The sequence below is a fragment of the Corticium candelabrum genome, chromosome 11 (genome assembly GCF_963422355.1).
Source record: "Corticium candelabrum chromosome 11, ooCorCand1.1, whole genome shotgun sequence".
NCBI classification, from domain to species: Eukaryota; Metazoa; Porifera; class Homoscleromorpha; order Homosclerophorida; family Plakinidae; genus Corticium; species Corticium candelabrum.
In genome coordinates, this window is record NC_085095.1 from 5,404,787 (window position 1) to 5,426,989 (window position 22,203).

General features: G+C 43.5%; 2 protein-coding genes across 2 annotated transcripts; both read right to left on the minus strand.

The window, feature by feature from the left end:
* Positions 1 to 732: 732 nt before the first annotated feature.
* LOC134187178 (pulmonary surfactant-associated protein D-like) lies at positions 733 to 2,052 on the minus strand. The gene is made up of 6 exons (XM_062655294.1): positions 1,966 to 2,052; positions 1,682 to 1,759; positions 1,499 to 1,549; positions 1,299 to 1,397; positions 1,217 to 1,231; positions 733 to 1,149 (listed from the first exon to the last, which is right to left on the minus strand). The coding sequence occupies exons 1-6, from the start codon at positions 2,050 to 2,052 to the stop codon at positions 733 to 735; spliced, it is 747 nt and encodes a 248-aa protein (XP_062511278.1).
* An 18,695-nt stretch (positions 2,053 to 20,747) lies between these two features.
* LOC134187368 (uncharacterized) lies at positions 20,748 to 21,440 on the minus strand. Its single transcript, XM_062655485.1, has one exon. The coding sequence runs from the start codon at positions 21,414 to 21,416 to the stop codon at positions 20,781 to 20,783; it is 636 nt and encodes a 211-aa protein (XP_062511469.1). The 5' UTR covers positions 21,417 to 21,440; the 3' UTR covers positions 20,748 to 20,780.
* Positions 21,441 to 22,203: the final 763 nt, after the last annotated feature.

Genomic DNA, 22,203 nt, shown 5'->3' on the forward strand with positions numbered 1-22,203 from the left:
TCAGATACGTCACAACTCCGAGCCATCGACGAAATTCTTGGGATATCAATTGGACGCGGCATTCGTATATACAACTGCTTCAATTTCTGCGAACTTGGTTTGAGACCATCTGCTGTGAGTACGTGTCCGACGCACGGCAACTGTGAAACGCGAAATTGTAATTATAGTCGGTACTCAGCCGAATGTTGCATGGAATCCGAGCATTCTTTCAGGAAAGCACGCATTCTCGCGTCGTGGGTAGCTATGGCAGCGGCCTCTGATGACACTTCCTCGACAATGAGAATGTTGTCGACAACAAGGTAGAATCCTTGCATCCCTTCCAACGCTGCCTACAACTTGCGTTGAAAGATTTCTGGCGCTGGTGCTATGCCAAATGGCTAGGCCCTAGTAATGCATGCTAAGTTATGTGGTTCTGCAATTTTAGTTATTCTCGTATTTCTGTAAAGTTGTTTGTTCATGTTTGTTTGTGTGTTCGTAGATGTTCGTGTTCTTTTCACCAGAATACCGCGACCGATGCAAATGTTTATTTTATTTTAGCGTATACTATAGTATTCACAAACTTCAAAGACTCGTAGAGAGTCTTTTAGCTCGTAGGATCGATGCACGCGATAACCAGACCTAGCGTTAGAAAAACATGAGTAAGTTTAAATTACACTTTATTCATGACTTTTAATCACTCATACAGCGTCAACCGTGTATTGGTCTCCGTAGAAAAGTCACTCGATCGAACATCTATTTTAGTATCACTCGAAATCTCACTAATGTAAATTTGATATACCCACTGGCTACCGAAGGTGTAGTGTAAGCAGCGAGTTTAAACGAAGTAGCGCTCACTTTCTTCTCAATTGGATAAGAATGCACTCGACGAAGAGAATAGTAGACGTAATTGTGTGGTTGGTCAATCTGATTTGAATTGAAGTACGTTACTAAAGTTTCAGAACTGCTGTTCAGATCTCCAGCAGTTTGGGCATCCACTTGCACTTCATCAAATTCATATTTTGATGGATCGAAACCGTAGTCTGATATACTGAACGTCGTCTCGACTCGATTGCCACTAGGCAACTGCAGCGTCTTGCTGTCGTTAACAACTTTCCAGCCAACTGTAACCTGCAACTTTACAGACTCCAATGTGTTGTTGAGACTAATTACCTAAATAGTCATCATTACAACATATAATGATCACTCATTTACAGAAATCGCTCGTATACTTACAAACCTGTTGCTGTATCGACTACAAAAACACACAACACTAAACGTTTAGTTGAAAAATGCTAAAGCCATACAACACTTTGACTCACCAACACGCTCTCGTTCAAGTTGCCGACGAGTTGCTTTAATTCTTCGATGTCTTTCATAGGAACCAGTCCAGTTAATCCTTGCAGACCGCGATCTCCTTGCTTAAATTTACACAAACAATGAATTAAAACGAAGGGGTCTTTTATTGGCATTAATTAAGAAACTGAAACACAACTAGAAAAGTAAAATTTGTTGGTCTCACCACTCCCTTTTCTCCTTTCGGACCTGCTTTGCCGCGTACACCAGAATTACCCTAAAATATTTTTATCATTATATTTGACTAAAATTCTATTATTAACTTAATTAATATATTGATAAAAACGCCGGTTTCGTACAAACATGCACATTCTGTAAAAGAAATGTGTGTGATAATGATTATTATTACTTTTTGTCCTACTCCAGGCATTCCTTTTTCACCTTTCATTCCCCTTTCTCCAGTTAATCCACTAGGACCAACGGGACCCTATCACACAAAGCATTTATTCATAAGTTGTTCATGCTAAAGATTTAGATGATGTTTAAGTGTACATTTGGTATGTTCTTTTGCACCGAATCGCTACTAGGTACTGGTAGTGCACGATTATAACATTAGTGATTCTGTGAGGCAGTGATATCATGTTTATACTATTGGTACAGTTAGAAGTGTTGGACGATAATGATTGCTGTTACCTTTTGTCCTACTCCATGTATTCCTTTTTCACCTTTCATTCCCATTTCTCCCGGTGACCCACGAGGACCAAAAGGCCCCTGTAGCATACAAAAACCGGTTCATATTCTTATGTTGTCCATGTTGAACCAGTTTACTTACTGGTTCTCCCGCTCTTCCTGGAGGACCAAAAGGACCAGCAGGGCCAGCAGGGCCAGCAGCTCCAACAGGGCCAGCAGCGCCAGGTACGCCAGGCATCCCAGTCTGACCAATAGGACCAGGAAAACCTCTCGGTCCAATTATGTTAGAATTGCATGGTGGATTTGAAGTCTGCAATGATTCAGCCTACGCAAATATTCTATTTAATTAATAAAACAACAGCTACAACAATAAATAAGGTCTAATCGTGTGTGCATGTGTGTGTGTGTGTGTGTGTGTGTGTGTGTGTGTGTGTCTGTCTGTCTGTCTGTCTGTCTGTCAAAAACATCTATTGGTAAACATCAACGCTATTACAGTCAACGCTAAATCACTATCTATGAGTCCAAGAAAAATGACCCAAAGGGTCATGAAATGAAAGCTTAACGTACACTCTGGTAACTGTAAAAACCAGCTACGGAGTCATTTCTACACACTATTCTGTCAATCTTCTTCGCCAAAACCATACTGTTACTGTCTGTCTGTCTGTCTGTCTGTCTGTCTGTCTGTCTGTCTGTGCGTGCGCGCAATTCAAGTGTGAGAAAGTTGCATTTGAGAGTGGAAACATTTAATATCGTTCGATAGCAAATTCATACTTGCAAGTCGCGGTGAGTACAAAAGTAATTCCCTTGGACAAGCAACTCACACACAAGTGCTCCTATTCTGTCAGGAAACTCGAGTTGTATACCTGTTCTTTGACTGAAACGGCAAAAGCCAAACTGTGACATATGTCATCAACCGCTGGAGTTACAATTGGATGTAGGTGTGAGGGAGCAGCCGTTGTTCTTGTGGGTTGCGCACAAACCCCTCTGACCACGGATCTTCAATCGATGATTTTTCCACAAACCGTGTCTATATGTTACAACCTTACCGCTAATTAATTAAGATGGATACACTGATAAATACTGCATGATGCTAGATTGTTTCTTGGGAGACCACAATTAGCAACAAGAAATATGTTTAGTAAAACTGTACTTCACGTTCTTCCTTCTTTATACGTTATCGTATTACCTTGCCTAAGGTAGGGGCTCTTATTAGAACATTTGGTATTATGTGCATTTTTGCAGTGTGGTTAGGCAATAGGGTAGAAGCCATGGAATTTTCTGGAGGATTGCAGACGCAAGAAGACATCACTGATAGCCATATTTCTAATTCTGATTTGGTTACTTCCTCTACAAATGAATTTTTAGTAACAGCTGCTGTATGCATCAGTTAGAAATGCTGCAAGCTTTCAAAATTGTAATTATTAGTGATGTTTTCCTTTGTTTATGATCCTTTACAGGCTCCAGGAATTTCCATGGCCCACTTTCTACCATATTTCCTAACTGTACAAATGCACATAGTACCAAATGTTTTATAAATAAGAGCCCCTGCCCTTGTAGGCGGAGTAATACGGTACTCGATCTTTCAAAACTGCGTTTGCTGCAGAAAAAGTTTCTCAGTTCTCGTTTAATTCACAAAAATATTGTCCTTACGAGCACAATTAAACATATTCTCATAACAGACGCTGACCAGCAACATAAATTTCAAAAACCTGGCCTAATTTTTGATTGCGAAATACTGCAAATGTGCTCTTTTAGGCAGCACATATACTCGTATATAAATGTTATACAAATCGCATGTTAGTGCCTGACACGTCGGAAAACTCCTCTGAAGCTAAGCACTAAATAGAGGTTGTCTACATCACAGTTGACGTTGCAATTGGTGCTCCTTTGTGCAGCTTTCTCAGTGCAGTTGTCACGGTCTTTGTCGTATGTAAATGCAATAGATATAATACACAATGCGTGCGTAAGCTTCATGGCGGTAAGGGAAGGGTTTAGATTTGACTGATCCAATTTGCGTTTGACTGAATGCGTAAGAGCGCCGGCTAGAGAAGTGTTGTGTGCACATCAACTTTATTGTCTAATAAAGGGAGTCGTCTCCGCTAATCTATGTGAGCCCACCGTGTCTCAAGCTAAAGTAGACCCTGCCAGTCAAGTTTGTGACATTCTGGCGGTCTGACCGGGAGAATTGAGTCAGTGGCTCACTCTTGATGTAGAGCACAGTTTATCGCAGAATGCGTCAAGGTGAGGAAACACGCAGTTTAGAGAAAACTTCTAAGCCAGCATCAGTACTGTTCACTTGTTGGTATGCTGTAAGGTAACCAGGAGGTGTTTCAACATGGACCATTTAATCGAAGTGAGACGGAACCTAACCTTGGAGTGCGAGGACCTCACATTTTTCGTAATAGAACAGCAGGGGATCGAGAGGGAAGAGAGGCAACGAGAAATCTCAGCTAGTTATCTTTAACAATTTGAGCGTTTTGCGAAAAGCAACAACTAGAAGTTTGAGCTGACTGCCGACCGGTGGAGCAAACGTTATAGAGTATTAGATACCTATATACTCAAGACTTTCGAATGTAGCTGCGCAAGACTCTACCGGCAGCTAAAAGGGGCTCTGTTGAAGAGATATAATCTCAATGAAGAAGGATACCAAAGTAAGTCCTGTAGGGTTAAGCGAGAACTAAACGAATCAATACTACAATTTATAGTGCGACGGTAAAACATAAATGGATGACCTTGTCAGGCATCAAAAAATCTTCCAAGAAGCAATAAGTGACATCGTTGTAAAAGAACACTTTCTTAACTCTTGTCCACGCGACCTATAGCGCGCACCTACCAAAAAAAGAGCCTGATACGCTATGGGCGAAGTAGCAGGAGCAGTCGAGAAGATTTGACTGCTAGAAATTGACAACTGTATGCGGTGCAATCATCAGCAGTAAATTCTTCCCCGTCAATAGTGATACCAGTTACGACGTCACTAAATTAAGAATTAAGATTGAAGGCGGTCAGAAGTGGAGGTTTACAATGCTTCGTTTGCAACAAGTATGGTCACAGAGCCATCAAATGTGAAGAAGTCAGTCATGAAGGTAGAGAATGCCGAAGTGTAGCGTAGCCATTGAGTCTGTAATAAAGTCCAATGCCACTTTCTAGACAATGGAAGACCGAGCGGTAACCGACGAGAAAGACAATTCTGCAAGGAGAGTACATGCAGGAGAGACAACGCCCTTGCAGCCGAATGAGTGTGTGCTAGCGTGCATGGAAAAGCGTCCATCCGTCAGTCGAGAGTGATCACACATTTCTAGATAGCAACCTGCTGATAGTCCTTTAGGCATACACCCGTAAGAAAAGGCAAGGTTGGTGGCGAGACCGTGAAAGTATTGCCAGACACTGGTTGTATACCGAGATCATAATTTGTCTAACTGGCTTGCCAGGGTTCACTATTGGATGTTTAGATATTCGATATACTGAAATACCAAATTCCTGATCTCGTATTTGACTTCCTGCTGCCCTTTGACTCTCACCTCTTCTCGCACACGATTGTATCTTGTCAGGCAATGGTTTTCTTGTTGCGTCCTTACGATCTCTCCTTTATTGAGCATAATCCATCTCTTCGCAGCACTTTGTAACAGTGATACCTGCGTACCTCTGCATGTTTTTGCTTTGGTAGCAACTGCATGCACTTCAATCCATTGGATCTGGATTGTCGACGGACATAGCCCCTGGCACATGTCTAATTATGACATTGTATACGGTATCGAGAAGGCAAAGGGCTTGGACACTTGCCTCTAAATCCGCGAATCTATCTCAACGTCAGCGATCGGCACTTGCTTTGACTGTCGGCAAACTGCATTGGTCCGTATCTTTCCGTGTATTGTCTATCCTCCTCGTATCTTTGTTTCACAATGACTCGGCTATACCACTGTGCCTACGCCTCTGCTCGAAAAGTCATATGTCTGGCGCACGACCCATTTATGGCAGGCAATTTTGGCACTCGTAAAAGGACAGTCGAAGTGCTCAGTAATTTCTACTGACCAGGCTTACGAAAGGATGTGGTCGGATACTGTAGAAATTGTTATATCTTTAATTTTAAAATTGTAAAAAGAGGGCAGATATACCAAGAGCTTTTTTATAACAGATGCTGTAATGAGTTCGACGTTTAAGAGAGTTGCTGTTGATTTGGTTGGTCACCGGGTCTCATAAATTTAGTATAATCTGCCTAGCAACCACGGACACATGCAGATACCTCACATTAGTGTACTCTGCTACACAATACCTCGAAGTCGTACCCTTAAGAAATATAGCACAGAGTCAGTGGCCAAGGCGCCTGTTGGGATTTACAGTCATCTCTTGGGATCAACAATCGCCTGGGCATTCCCGAGAAGATTCTTAGCAATATGAGTAACCAATTTCGTGTCAGAATGTATTGACGAGGTTCCTCGATTTCTCGATGTTTGCCAGTTTGCAGATGCTCGGTATACAACCCCGTTGCAGCGGACTTGTTGAGAAGTTCAACAACACTTTGAAGGCCATGCTGAAAACAACGTCACAGGTATCTAGAGACATTCTATTATTTGTTTATCAAGAGGTACCGACTGAGTTTGCGTCATTCAAACTACTATATAGCAGAACGGTGAGGTAACCGATCGCACAAACTGTGGAGTCGGAAATATGCTTCTGTTGACTTTTTTGTACTCTGTTCTTTTAATCTGACCCTATGGGTATTGACGACAATATTAGTTTCTGCTGTACAGAGACGTTATGGATTGGTAACTAGTTGTTTGCAGTACGTTGTGCTAGCACTTCGTTAGCGTAATGCTATTTAGTATGTTTCAATTGCAGGAGCGAAGTGTAGGCTGTGCTATTTGTTTAGTATCCAGTGTTATTAGCTGCGCACGTTGCTTTGCACTGGCACTTATTGGCTTAGCTTGGCAGCTGTGCCTGAGGTCATCACCTCGGGGTATTGGCACTGTCGCTTGCGTCGCCCTTATTGCGTTCTTGCATTGAGTGGTAGCGCGCTGCTGTTCTGGAAAGGCCGCTGGAACGGAGTATTATCAAACTTTATCCGGAATGGCGTGTCGTCGAAAACGCGCCAAGCGAGGGTCCTCAAGCCGTTCGCCGATGAGCCACCCCAAACCCGTCGATTTCGCAGAAATATCAGAGAAAGCTCTTGATTTGCACTTGGCGTCAGCTTATGTCGCATTAGATGGTTCTGGCGGACGCAAAATTGCTTGAATGGCGGCGCATTTTACGTCTCTCAGCCGCGGTCAGAATCAGGTCGCTTCAATACAGGCGTCTCGATAAGCTGCTCATTCTCAGTCGGTGTCTGATGCGCCAGACGACGGCTGCGGTGCATTCACGCCAAAGCAAGCCATCCAACTCAAACAGATTATTGCTGAAATGCTGCTAACCGGGATTCACTAGCCAAGCATAACTTCCGCTCCAGCTAGTCATAATCAACAGCCAACACCGGGAACTCGTCACGTCGACCAAGTGGCCGGCACCTTGACCGCACCTTCAGCGCCTTTCTCTGTTCCAGATCGATGGGTATCAAAGATTGTAAAGGTGAGTATGTCGATTTTTTAGTATTCTTGCTCCCCAACTGGCGACCTCTCAGGAGCAGTCGGGTAATTGGCGTGTGCAGTTGGATGACGGGTCCGGTACATTAGCATTGGCCGCGCCCCGTAAACGCCGGCCAATTTCATCGCTCGCTTCGTGGCTAGAGGCTTGGTCATCGTATTCGTCGACGCTAGTTAAGGCATATCCCGCCAAACCCACAGAGCTGCTTGAGTAACAACGAACTATCGCACAGACTGCAGGTATATATCAGGCCTCCGCGTGGTTTTTGTACGACCAACGCTTTCGCTCTAATATAGCTTGCGACATATCACTTCGTTGGGATACCGTTGATGCTAACTTGTGGCAGCTATACTTCACTGGTAAGGCTCTTCAGCACTGCTCCGTGTGTCAGTCTACGGGTCACTCAGCTGTCAATTGCTCACGTAACCGGCCATTTCGCTCTTCCGCCGGCTCCGAGACCAGGCGCGCCAGGGTTGGACCCAAGTAGTCTGAGAAATTTTGCAGAGACTCTAACAAAAAGAGCTGTAATCGATCCCAGTGCAAGTTTCGTCACGTTTGTAGCAGATGTGGCTGTTCCCACGCCGCCGCCAGCTGTTCCACATCACACTAATTTACGCTCATTCCGCCCTATCGCTAAGCACTTCGCTTTAGAACTGTTGGAGCACCCTAATAGACAGTTCGTTTGTTCACTATTGAAGACCTACGTTTGGGTGCACGTGTTGGGTTTACAGGCAGTCGCATACTTGTCCGAATCTTAAATCTTCGTTCGAGCACGCAAAAGCAGTCGACAGGCTTTTATTCAAGGAATGCGAAGCGGAATTTGTCGCCGGTACGTTTTGCCTCCCTCCGCTCAAGAACTTCGTCTGTTCTGGCCTGGGGCGTTGTTCTCAAAAGACAGATGTTGTTTAAATCATTACTTGTCCGCTCCGTTCGGTCGCAGCGTCAACGATGGAATAGACCAAACGGCTTTCAGTCTTCTCGTATCCATCGTTAGACAATGCAGTAGCGCTGCTTTTGAAACTACCGGCGGGAGCCTTCATGGTAAAACTTGAGAAGCGCTTTTCGCCAGATTTCTGTGCACTTGGACGATCACCACCTATTGGGATGTTGTTGGCGGAGGACGTTCTGTTACCACACGCGTTTGCCATTTGGTTTACGGTCGTCCCCGTTCCTTTTAAATCGCATGGCTGACGCAGTCCAGTAAATCATGCGGACAAATTACGACATTCCACGCGCTCCGCATTACTTGGATGCCTACTTCATCGTTGCTCCGTCATGGCGCAAAGCATTGATCGCTCGTGACTCATTCCCAGCCTTTTGGATTACTTGGGTGTCGTTTGGGCTTTAAACAAGGTCATGGGTCCATGCGCTCGCTTGAACTTCCTCGGTATTTAGCTCGATTTGGTACCATGCCGCCTAACACTTCCCGTTGACAAGTTTCAAGGTCTTTTGCTGGAGCTAAATTTGTTGCTAGCTCGCAAGTGTTGCACGAAAACGGGAACTTTTGTCTCTCACCGGGAAACTGTCGCATCCTTGTAAGGTCCTTCCTACAGAGCACATTTTTCTTAGCCGTCTCATTAACATATCTACGACCATCACGAAACTTCATAATCACATTTATCTTTCTGCCGACGCTAAGGCTGACGTATGTTGGTGGCAACAGCTGCTTCCTCAGTGAGACGGGTCGTCGTTTATGTTGGATCGCAGTTGGGTATCGTCTCCGGACTTCCACCTGTATACGGATGCTTCCGAATCGCAGGGTTGCGGGGCTATTTTAAGGCAAATGGTATCTGCATCTATTACGTGGCAAGAGCTGTTTGCGGTGGTTGCTGCAGCCAAAACATGGGCCAATCGTGGTGCAGGAAACGCATCTTGGTTTACTACGACAATGAAACGATGTCCGATATTTGGCTATCTGGTTCGTGCAAATCCCCTCGCACCATGTCGTTAGTCCGCACACTGTATTTCATAAGCTGCTCAGAGTAATTCAACATTAGGATTGTCCATATACTTGGTGAGTGTAATCAGATCGCTTATGCTCTATCTCGTCGACAGATTTCGCGGTTCCTATCACTGGCACTTGGAGCGGACGAGTTCCCACCAATAGTACCGACGGAGCTAAGAGATCTCTCACGTCTCTGCGCTATCGTGCGGCTTGGTTACAGCAGCAAGGCTTGGTTCAGAGAACTCGCAACGCTTACAACTTCGTCTTGGCGGCGCTTTACGGTATTTTGTTCGCATCATCATCTGCGATGCTTTCCGGACGAGGAGCAGACAATCATGCTCTGTGTGGCCGCGTGCAGTCTTCTGGTATCGTTTGCTACAGTGCTCTTAGATTTGGCAGCAGTGCGGCACTTTCACATTACAACAGGTGCGGCTGACCCGTTAGCTGGTCGTCCTCGGTTAGACCTCATCTTTCGAGGTATGCGTCGCACACTTGGCGATCGTCAGGGCAAGGCAAGACTGCGTATCACAGCAGAAGTCTTAGCACGTTTAACTGCAGCCATACAAGCCGACACCGTTTTGCTACCTCCTGACACGGCAATGTTAACGGTGGCCTTCACGTCGGCCTTCTTCGGATTTCTGCGGGTTTCCGAATTTACTACGGCCCAGTCAAGCTTCGCAGACTCTCACACAGTCTTTTTTGGGCGAGACATCTCTTTGACGTCTACAAGTCTGAGACTGTACATCAAAAGCAGCAAGACCAACCCTTTTCGGAATGGTAATAGAGTGGTCATCGGTAACTGTCCAGCGCCCATTTCAGCTGTCAAGACCATGCGAAAGTATACGCGGTGTCTACCGTTAAGCCCCAACCAGCCTGCATTCCATGGTGTACCAGTCAGCCGATTTTTTGATTGGACGTGGCCTCACAGACTAGTCGTCTGTTGGGCATTCCCGGTTGCCTGTACGGTACTCACAGCTTTCGCATTGGCGCCGCTACTTCTGCAGCGGCCGCTGGAATCCGGCCCTGCCTAGCTCATCAAAAAATCGGGTCGATGGCGTAGCGACTGCTTCACGGCCTACATTCGGGACCATCAGGACATATTTCAAAACACTGCAGAGTCGCTGGCGAGCTCAATAACGCGGCCACCATCATCGGCCGCTCTCAAAACGGTCAGGGGAAATTTGGTGGAAGCATGACGTTAGAAGCGGCCGCTATGTCGAAGTTGGCCGCTGCTCCAAGCAGTATTGTTTGCTCAGTTGGGGCATGCGCACCAGTAACCCTGTGATGTTTCCCTCTTTTTCCAATGGCAACTCCACACTCACGTGTTCGGTTTCGTTACGCGGATATGCATGCTCATTCAAGTCATACGGAGTACAGAGTTAATAGATACGATATCTGTTGCCCACAGGCCGGAGTCAGTCGGTTACAGAGTCAGCTTGTTCACATCAAACGGACCGTCCGGATTGTTCTCAGTCTGACTGGTTTAAAATTACACTGGCCACTGCGCATGCATGACACCGAGATGCACCAAGCCAAGTCGTGCTTGCTTGGTCGCTCGCATTAGCATAAACGTCGCGTAGTTGTCTCAAATATGTAAATATATTGCCTTCTAACTGCTTTAGTAGTTACGTACCTTTGCAACCGTGTCCTGATAGATTGATTCAAAGCAAAAGAGTACGAGAAAACACCAAAAAAGCGAACAATTCATTGTCTTCGTCCCGATTGTGATTTCTTTGTTCTTGCAATCCGGGTTTCAACAATGTTGTCATGCTATTGTTGTACGATCACCTTACAATCGTAACAGATGACGTCAATCACGTGCAGTTTATAGTAGCCGTAGAAATGCGCCCTGAACGGTACCGGTCACCCTCGGAATTTCTGTATGCGCGAGTAATTCTTTCAATACAGTGCACTGTACTGTACTTACAACAACATCCATCTCTAGATCAAAATTTAACTACGAAATTAGAAGCTGACCGAGGTTTCCAGGGTGCGCGGAACCCCCTCTTCTTGGCCGCGTGAGGTATCTGACCGTTATGCAAGTTTACAGTCAAGTATAGTAAGATACCCAGTACAAACTTTCTTCGTGCACGGTTATTACATACTATAGATATCGCATTTACAGCATCTAACTACGACAGCATACAGTTGGTAGATGATGACACGCCACTAGTGTGAGAAAAGATAGTTGGATGGGTTCTTGGGCCCTTGCTCCAAACATCATAAAAGAAGGCAAGCTCTAAAGCATCGCGGCGAGTAAATGTTTATTGTGGTCACAAATTCTCATAAACCAGAATGACACTTTGATGTACGAAGCTACTCATGTCCTCGTCACTGACGGTTAGAGTAGATTCATTTTTGACATCATTACAAAAAAACCAATCTAATGTACATGCAGCAGCTATATTCCGATCTACCTTTTTACAATTTGGTTTGTGGGATCAAGTGGGGGTTATCAACGGGATATCATTGACCGAGATAGAAACGAAATTAAACTGCACGTTCCGGACGTCGGAAGGTACGCACAGAGCGTTTCGTTTATTACGGGCAACGTTGGAAGAGGGAAAAGATATTTTTGTCAATATCCAGGTCTTTAAACATCCTCCGTCGTTTGCCCGTCGAAGAGCTGCCACATTCGATTCACGTGTTCCCCGCAACGCCGGCAACGTCTTCAAAGCGACGACCTTCAGCGGAACTGTCGAAATGGCGAGAGTCGGCACAATTCGTGACTTCGTTAAATATGGGAACTAATTGCTCTGGTGAGTGTTGCACGTGACTTCTACGTTACGGATACAGGGGATTCGCGTCGAAATTGTAGATGCCAGGTTCGATCAGGCCCGGATCCAGATGGGGGTTTAGGGGGTTGCAACCTCCTCTTTTCCAATAGGCGTGGATCAATAATTTCATATAATTTCATCAGAAAAGAGAAAATTAGTACTGCTATAAATATCTGCTACCAGGTCAACTCCCTCTTTCAAAAATTTCTGTATTCGGCCCTGGGTTCGATACACCTGTTCCCCACAAACGGGGCTGTCGAAATGGCTTTAAACGGAATCAATAATCCAATAAACTGGATTTTTGAAACTGGACACATGTGGATGTCAAGTTCGATACACCTGTTCCTCGCAACGGCAGCAACAGCTTCGCAGTAACGCAGCGTCCAAGTCGAAATGGCTTCAACAATCACAAATCCAATCAAGGAAATTTTTGGAAACGGGACACTCCTTGTCTTCAACGGCAGTCCCGGATACAGCAATTTTTTCTGGACTCTATATACATGTGGTAAATAACCAGTACTGTACCGTGGTCGGTGTTCACGAGCGTAAAAACTAGGCTTTTCTGAATGAACGGTGGAAGTCGCCATTTTAAAATGTCATCAAGTCCCGTACTTTATTCCAGCTCCCGGATAAGGACGATGCCGTCGCGAACAATGTTAATTAATTAATTAGTGGCGTAGGTTGTGCTTTCGCACTCTTAAAAACTTACCAAACTAGAATTTTAAAAACTTTTTCTCTGAAAAAAGAAGTAGAGGTAGGGATGGTATAAAAATAATAGAAACAAGATTTAGATAATATGAACCAAAGCCAGACATCATTAGTGAATCCTTCCAACCACATTCCCTACATTTTACTTTTAGTGGGTTGGAAGGATTCACTAATGATGTCTAGCTTTGGTTCATATTATCTAAATCTTGTTTCTATTACTTTTTATACAAGCCCTACGTCTATTCCTTTCAGAGAAAAAGTTTTTAAAATTCTAGTATATATAATGCTGTATTATCGTAGCGATATAACAGTCATCTATATATTTACAGATAGCAAATAGCACTCTAATTAAAAATAAATTGTATAATTTTATAACTTTTCCTGTAATTTCATGCATTACTGTTGAGTATGTAGGCGTGTCTATATGACGTCACATTCTGAAATTATACTTGCGAATCAAATCACCGCACTCAGTGACTGACGCTCCAAGTGTCAAGCGGTTCGCCAACAAGCCGGCTACCAGAACCGACTTGCAACAGCCGCATCTACAGCCTAGAAAAATCGCATCGACCCACCGCGGGACCACGCCGTGAGAGGCACAACCCTCTCTAGTACAGCGTGACAAATGCTTGGAGCTTGACATCTCTTCATCTTACTATCCTACTGACAGCATGAGATCAGCTCGTTTCGATGGCAGCTAGAGGTGAGCAAGAAAACGTGGCGTTTTCTGCATGCTTTTGTACAATAGTACGCATACTGTAGGGGCATCGGAACCGATCGGTTTGGTCCGTCAATATTCAGAAAGTCACCTTTCGCCAGCTGCATAGTGGCACAAACTTCCGGTTCAAGGTATAGGTGGTTAAATAAATTTGAGAATAAATTATTTATCACTTTTTATTCATTTTTTGTCCCTTTCTTGACAAGAAAGACATGAAAAATTAAACACAATAAAAGACAATAAATACAAGCAATCTTGCCTCGATGCATGTACAGACAATGTAAACCCACGTGATAGTCGATTTCAAGTTGGAATGGGCGAAGCAGTCTACAGTGCCACAGTTGAAGAATACTATCAACTTCAGTACTATGAATGCCTTGATCTGGCAATTTCTGGCATTAGGGATCGCTCTAGGCAGCCGGGATATGCCACATACGGTAACCTCGAAAGTCTTCATACCACTGTTGCCAACAAGTGCGATTATGGTGCTTATTTTCAGCAAGTAACCTCATTTTATAAGGATGATATCAACCCTGTACAACTTGATGCACAGTTGCAGAATCTTAGCACGTGGTTTTCAACAGATAAGCCACATCGGGTGTCATTGCAAGATTGCCTCCAGTGCAGTACCTGAGAAGCCTTTCGGATGCCCAAAGATCATTCTTTAGTGAAGTGTGCTCCCTAGCTCGCCTTATTCTAGTAATGCCTTCAACCAATGCCACCATAGACTCGAGCCAGTCTCTCCCCGTCTTCGTCATTCTCCGGATTGTCAATCCTCGCCCCGGAGAGATAGCCTCGCCCCAGACGCAGTGTGGATTGCAGCCCCGGATGCGACGCCATCACCACTACGTCTGGTATGGTACCGCCTTACTGGGCGGGAGTAAGGATGTAAATCAAATTCCACAGCGCGTGTCATACCAATGTTATTAGTTAGGAACTGAGCTTTCGATTGGACTTTGACGTTGTTCTAGCCTTTGTACTTGTCGATATTGCGATTTTAGGCCTCTGTCAAGCGTTAGTAAGGGATTGCAGCTACGTTAGAGAGCGTAGCGGGGAAATGGCAGATCAGAAATGGCACTTGCAGTGCACCATACGCCTCTGAACGCGTACACAGGTTCTCAGTTGAAGCTGCAATGCGTCTTATGCTTCTACTGCAATGCTTCTACTACTACGCCGACAAAGTACATTTGTAACTGACACTAGGACATGATTAACGTTGACCGCAAGGGACGGTACCATACCAGACGTAGCGGTGATGGCGGCGCATCCGGGGCTGCAATCCACACTGCGTCTGGGGCGAGGCTACCGGAGAGACTGGTTTCAGACCGCCTTCTTTCGGTGCAATAAACTTTGAAAAGGTCATACCTTCTAACAGACAGGGTTACATAAACGGATCCGTTTAGTGGTCGCTGCTTGTATCATAATATCGTGATCTGTTAGTAAGTGGTATCCAATTCTTCTACAGTATAAATACGTATGCCGTGCCTGTTGCTAGGCCATACAGTGTCTAGTCTACTGCAAAACAACAGGTTCTCAAGGAAACGGAGCGTCAAAACATTCCGCTCTTTACTAGGTAGCTAACGACCTCGCATGCTAGTTGTTAGTTCAGTCGAGCAGCCTAGAGTTAGAGACGTCTAGATTATTTCTATAAACTTCTTACATGTACAGGCTGTCAGAGCTACGAAACGCACCTGCTCTTTCACGATTTCTCAACGACTGAGGCATCCGGCTCGAGACCTCCGGGAAACAAAATAGGTAATAGACCTTTTCACAGGGCGTGGCACTAACGACGTCATCGCCTACCGCGCGCTGATCTGGTTCGCTTTTGATGCATTGGCGTTTGTTAACCGCGTGAGTCTAGAGCCAAAGCAACAATTTTTCTTTTTGAACTTTAACCGGTGCGTATAGCGATGCATCGAATCAGGTGAGGCCTCATTAGGACTCGGCTCTTGTGTGTTTGCAGTGATGAACAACCTGTTTCTGATCCCTTTCGTGACTCTACCGCGTCATTTTGAGTGATGATGTAACATTGAGACTTGACAGACGTCAAATGCGGGTACAAATGTGCGTACGTAAGATAAGATGCGTGTTCTGTGTGGTACGCACTTACCAAATGGTTTGGTTTGTACCTCCTGAATACTTCCTAGAACGTGCGGCGTTTAGTGAATGAAAGGACCTTAGGTAGCAAGTAGATAAAAGTTCTGTTAATTAATACAATTAATTAATGTTGTAATAATATAATTGAGTATTACTATTAAAAATGGTGTACACAATGAAAATGAAATTGAACAGCAAGTGGTAGTGTATCTTGGAGCATTACACACAAGAGTACAGAATGATAACAAGAGCCAATATATATATTGACCTTTACAAACTAAAATTGATATCAATGACACTAATTACTACTAATTTACCGTACAAAATTAAATCTAGGAAGCTGGTTGACATGAAATATGGTATGAAGTTGTAATTGCAATGCACACTGACTCGTGGCAACATTCTCTATACAAGAGGTGGATGCAAATTTGTTAGATATGAACAAACAGTAAATACCTTATATAAAAATCCATGCTTGGACTAAGTGTTATTTATACATTGCAAAATGCTATGGTTCGTTATCCGTCTGATCACCCCTCTATGTCGATAAGAGAAGCCACTTGTCGGCATTTAATTAATGACTTGCTCCTCAGTAAACAGACCTCCTTTAGAAAAGGAGGTAGCACAAGAGATGCCCAACGTCCATGAGAATGTCAGCAATAACAAACCCTTTGTTTGCCATGACTTGATCTCCAGGCACAAATTTATTGAGAAACCAGACTGCTTGGTAAGTCCCTGTCTGTTATGGCACCAGTAAATAGTCCTGACACAAACATAACATGACCACATGGCGATATTGCAACCAATGCTTTCACAGTGTGGTAGTGTTTGTATCAGGAGAAGGAAGCTGATTGCAAACCCCTATCTGAATGACGTTCTGTAAATAGTTCTGTTGCATCAATGATGCAGGTCTTTTTCAGGAAAATCTCTCTAAATGACTGTGGTAGACTTCGATGTAGAGTATCCCTTGGCAACGACCAGTCAACGTCAATCAAATGGCAATAAAGTTTATCCATGTGACAAAAATTTCCATGTGAAACTTCAAATATTTCCCCTTTGCAGATACATTGGTACATCCAGGAACACAGCAAATAACCATGATGGCACGGCAACTACACACTCCAAAAGGTAAAACACAGTACAGCAACACTGAGTTACTGGTTCATTTATATGACAGCCACGTACAGCTGAGGACATTATATCAAAATGAAATATTAATCAAGCATTCTCTTCTTACCTCTCAGTACCACCAGACTTGTCTAAAGACTTCCTCTTCACGTCAGTCATTCCCTAAACGCCGCACTTTCTAGGAAGTATTCAGGAGGTACAAACCAAACCATTTGGTAAGTGCGTACCACACAGAACACGCATCATAGATTACGTACGCACGTTTGTACTCGCATTTGACGTCTGTCAAGTCACAAAATGACGCGGTAGAGTCACGAAAGAGATCAGAAACAGGTTGTTCATCACTGCAAAACACGCAAAACACACAAGAGCCGAGTCCTAATGAGGCCTCACCTGATTCGATGCATCGCTATACGCACCGGTTAAAGTTCAAAAAGAAAAATTGTTGCTTTGGCTCTAGACTCACGCGGTTAACAAACGCCAATGCGTCAAAAGCGAACCAGATCAGCGCGCGGTAGGCGATGACGTCGTTAGTGCCACGCCCTGTGAAAAGGTCTATTAGCTACAACTACCTAGATAATCTACATGTCATTATGTGACCATGAAACCGTATCTACATGACGTAAAATTCCTGAGGGCGGTCTGAAACCAGTCTCTTCGGGGCGAGGATTGACAATCCGGGGAATGACGAAGGCGGGGAGAGGCTGGCTCGAGTCTAATGCCACTAGTGAGCGTAGCTTTTCTGCTATGAGACGGCTCAAGACATACTTAAGGAGCACCATGAAGCAGCCTAGGCTAAATCATGTTATGCTGTTGCATATACACAAAGAGAGACTTGATCGTCTAGACTTAGATATCATTGGCAACGAGTTTTTGAGTTACAGCGAACACCGCCTCCGCATCTATGGTAATTTTAAGACTGAGTAAGAGGTTATGCATGTGAAAGTAAGTTATACATGTGACAATTTTGCTTTTAGTTGATACTGGAATTAGTGTTTCATAAGTATGGCCACGCCTATCTAGCGCGCGTTAGGACGGACCAATGTGATTTGCTTAATTCCGACGCCCTTGTACTGTACACCTACGTTTGGAATGGTGGGAAGGGGCGGGGCGTTAATACAAAGTAGCAAGGCTGCCACACTGTGTGTCTCCTGTGTAATCGCGGTGCATACTGATCGAGTGTTTTGTTGCAGTGGCTTTGGCTTTGATTTGGAGTTTGCACGTGGTTTCGGTGGGTTGTTGTTATGTTGGTCTGATTTACTACATTGCGCATTCTGTACATGTTGGTAAAGTTGCCTGTGTGCGTGCATTCTGTGCTGTCTGTGAGCCTGTGTGGTGTAGACGTGTTTGATATAGATGGCACGCGACCCGGAAATGAGGTCACATTTCAATGTTTTCTTAAGAAATTTATGTTTTAGTTTAAAATGATTGATATTAATTTATGACGTAATTATACTTTGTATTCAGTTGTATTAGGTTCTTACACTCATTAGTTTATATACTTTAGTTAAGAAATTATAGAAACTTTTCTATAACTTTTTTTATTTATTGATAATAATAATAATTATATTATACGTAAATTTGTATTATTAATTAATTAATTAATTAATTATTTTTATTTATTTATTGTTTATTATATTCTTGTTTTTCAGTAGCAGTCAGACTGAGAGATGCAGCACGTCCATTTTTTAGACAGACCTAGCTGCTACGCTATCGTCATAGTCCTACTGGATAGCAACTCTAGGTAGAGCGGGTCACGTCAGCATCCGTCGTAACGTTGCTGCTGTAGAACTTGAAAACTGATCGCATCTATAGCTATTCTCGGTCCAGCGCTCGCCATCTCGTTTCTACAACTCCGTTTGAGACGCAAGTCATCTCTGTCGATAGGCTCATTATATGACTTCCTTTCACCAAAATTTTGGTTTTGTCTTGTCAACCTCTACTCTCACAGACAACGAAGAAGACGGATGACTCACGGGACAAACTCTCGGTCACCTGATCTCGAGTGATTTTCTCTCTGCAGAAGCAGATCTGAGGTGTTCTTTTTGGATAGTGTTATAGTCCTCACAGCTGGCTAATCCACGTACGGAGTGATGTTAGTGCTCATCTTACCGTTGCTACGGCAGAACGTAAAATCTGAGATACAAATACTCAATACTCAGACATCCGGGATCATATCTCAGTCGTTTTCATCGCGTTCCTACAAGACGAATTGAGACGTTAGTCATGTCTATTGAAAGGTTTGCTTTGGATGTTTATGCCACTGAATAGCCGGATTTTCTCTTCAGTTTTTCTGCTGCAGGGCGGTGAGAGGTGATCGACGTATGGCACCTAATCTCTCAGTCACAGTATGAGTACACTCCTTGGTTCTACAGCTTTCAGGTAAGTGGGTTTACCTTCATTGGGCATTATACATACGGTCACAGTCGACTAAGGCTGATTGAAAGTGTTTTGTAGTGAATTTGTAGAACTTTAATTAGCAGCTATAGATTCTAATAATTTAGACTGTGTAGGCAAACGTTAGTGGTTCTGTATAGACTATGTTTTTAAATGATAATTATGATAACCTTTTATTTAGTACATCTGGTTTATGTTTTTGAATAATAATAATTAAGATAACCCTTATTTAGTACATCTGGTTTAGTGCTAATTAGCAGATTTTGTGAGTGATAGATTGATCATCGATTCATGGAGTTATACATTGAATCCATAATGGTACAAATTGAATATCACAAGATGCCTTTCAGTATGCCAGGACTCTGCATGCTTGTAAACTGTGTACGTACTACGATGTTGTTGATTGTAAGATTTTAGCTACATCAGTTATTATCAACAACATACACTGCTTGGTTCTATACAGAAGCTAGGTTAGTTGGATATCTTCACTGAACTAATTATCCTTCTCTCTCACACACACAACTTCCTGTCTCATGAGATTCAGAACTGTGTCATGAGAAATATTGCTTTCCCTTAATTTGGCAACATGTTCCCATTTTCATACGTTCTCAGTATAACTCTTCTAGGGACAAATCTAAAAAGCAGTTTGTGTGAAATTCTGCGTCATAAAATTATCAATCATCCCATCCAAAATAAAGAATCATTATATCTGCCAGTCAAGAATGTAGAAACAGGTAAGAATACTCTTTGGTTAGCTGCCAACAAAATGTGAAAATTTAGAGTCATCATGTTGCAAGATATATATCATGTTTCAAGTGCTAAAATAGTAAGTCAGACAGACACTTTCGTGACAATATAGCTCTAGAACAACAGTAGACTAGAAATCACACAATACAACCTACTCAGGAACCCGTACGTCTTTCTCAAAATCGCGTGACCAAGATTAATTAATTAATTATGTTCCGTAGGCCATCACCTTTCTCACTGCCCTGCAACAGTAAAAACTGAAGAGACAAAACCGGCTATTCAGTGGCCTAGACATTCAACAGACATGACTAACTTCTCAATTAGTCTTGTAGAAACGCAACTGACCGAGATATGATCCCGGATGTCTGAGTATTTGTCTCTCAAATTTCGTTCTGCCATAGCAACAGTACGATGAGCTCTAACATCACCCCGTATAGGTACAAAGCCAGCGGTGATGACTTTAGCATTAGCCGCCTTAGATCTGCGTGTGAAGAGCTAGAGAAAATCAGGTGACCAAGATCGACTAGGTCCCGTGAGTCATCCGTCTTCTTCGTTGTCTGCGAGAGTAGAGGTTGATGTAACGTGGTGCGTCCGTATTCTAGGCGTACACGTTAAGAAGTCTCTATTACAATCAACACACTACGTTTATATAGTACGTTAATTGGGTTGCCCCATACATCCCTTCTTCTTTATGGAAAAAAAACATTCTACCATGCATGCTAAGTGTCTATTTACCGCATACATAGTCTCTTAGATACTTTGGCCTTGTTACTGTTCTGCCAGATCGTGTGGTAGATGTTACAGTCTCTCTTGCTTGTTCTCTTCCTGATTCGTTTGCCTGTGCTTGTGGTGGTACTGTCTTCTTTGTAACAGGTGTAGGGATAGATGTTTGTTTCTTCTGTCTTGGTTGTGGTATCATCTCGACTGGGGGATCATCCATACCTGCTGAAGGCCTGAATTCCTCCTTGGTCTTTCGTAGCTGCACTCTGTTTCTTCTATAGGTAGTTCCTCCAGGGGTGATAACCAAATATGATCTGTTTGGTAGCACTTTTTCTATTTTGGCTGGTTTCCAAACTGTGTCTCTACCTGTTGGTTGAATTCGAACCACATCATTTGTTTTCAGCTCCGGTAGGTCTCTGGCTTTCATGTTGTAATATTTTGCTTGCCTTTTCTTCCGTTCCATTATGTTGTGATGTTCCTCCATTTTCTCTGGTAAAAGTTGTTCTATTGTGGGCAACAGAGTTCTTGTTTTTCTGTTCATTAACCTTTGTGCAGGACTTGTATTTAGTCCTTCAGTTGGCGTGTTTCTGAACTCAAGAATTGCTAGCCATGGATCTGTTCCCGTTTGTAGAGCTTTTTTCATAAGTCGTTTTGCTGTCTTTACACTGTTTTCTGCTTTGGCATTGGATTGATGGTGATGTGGACTACTAGTCTCATGCTGCATCTCCCACTGCTTCGTGAATGATCGAAATTCTCTTGATGTGAATTGTGTACCGTTGTCAGAAATGAGGACTTCCGGTATGCCATATCGAGAGAAGTGTTGTTTCATTTTCCTGATGACATCATCTGAAGTTGTTGCTTGTAGTCTGTCAATCTCCCAGAAATTACTGTAGTAGTCAGTAACTATGAGATAATCACGGCCCTTGAATTTGAGTAGATCTGCTCCTACTTTTGCCCATGGTCTTGGAGATACCTCGTGTGCTAACAACGGTTCCTTCTGTTGCTTGTTGTCATAGTCTCGACATATGGAGCATTTCTGTACATGATTTCTAATATGGCTTGTCATACCCGGCCAATAGAGTGCTTCTCTGGCTCTTCTAATGGAAGCATTTGCTCCCATATGTGAACTATGCATTCGTTCTAGAGCAAATTTTCAAGCTGCTTGTGGCACCACTAGTGTATTTCCTTTCAAAACCATTCCTTGGTGCACGGTCAATTCATCCCGAATGTCGTAATATGGTGTAATGTATGATGGAAGACCGTACTTCGTGTCTGGCCATCCTTGTATGATGTATTGCTGTAGTTCTTGTAAGCTCTGATCTTCTTGAGTAGCATTTTGAATGGTTTGTAGTGTAGTGCTTGCCACCAGCAAGTGATTGATCATGTTGACCTGCTCCAGTCCTTTCTCCCAATCACTGTGCTGCTGCATG

Coding starts and splice junctions, on each gene's coding strand:
- LOC134187368 (XM_062655485.1), bottom strand. CDS start 21,416: ATGAAAAAAGCTCTACAAACGGGAACAGATCCATGGCTAGCAATTCTT.
- LOC134187178 (XM_062655294.1), bottom strand. CDS start 2,052: ATGCTACAGGGGCCTTTTGGTCCTCGTGGGTCACCGGGAGAAATGGGA. Junction 1,550..1,681: donor TGCCTGGAGTAGGACAAAAA/GTAATAATAATC, acceptor AAAATATTTTAG/GGTAATTCTGGTGTACGCGG. Junction 1,398..1,498: donor CGAAAGGAGAAAAGGGAGTG/GTGAGACCAACA, acceptor TGTAAATTTAAG/CAAGGAGATCGCGGTCTGCA.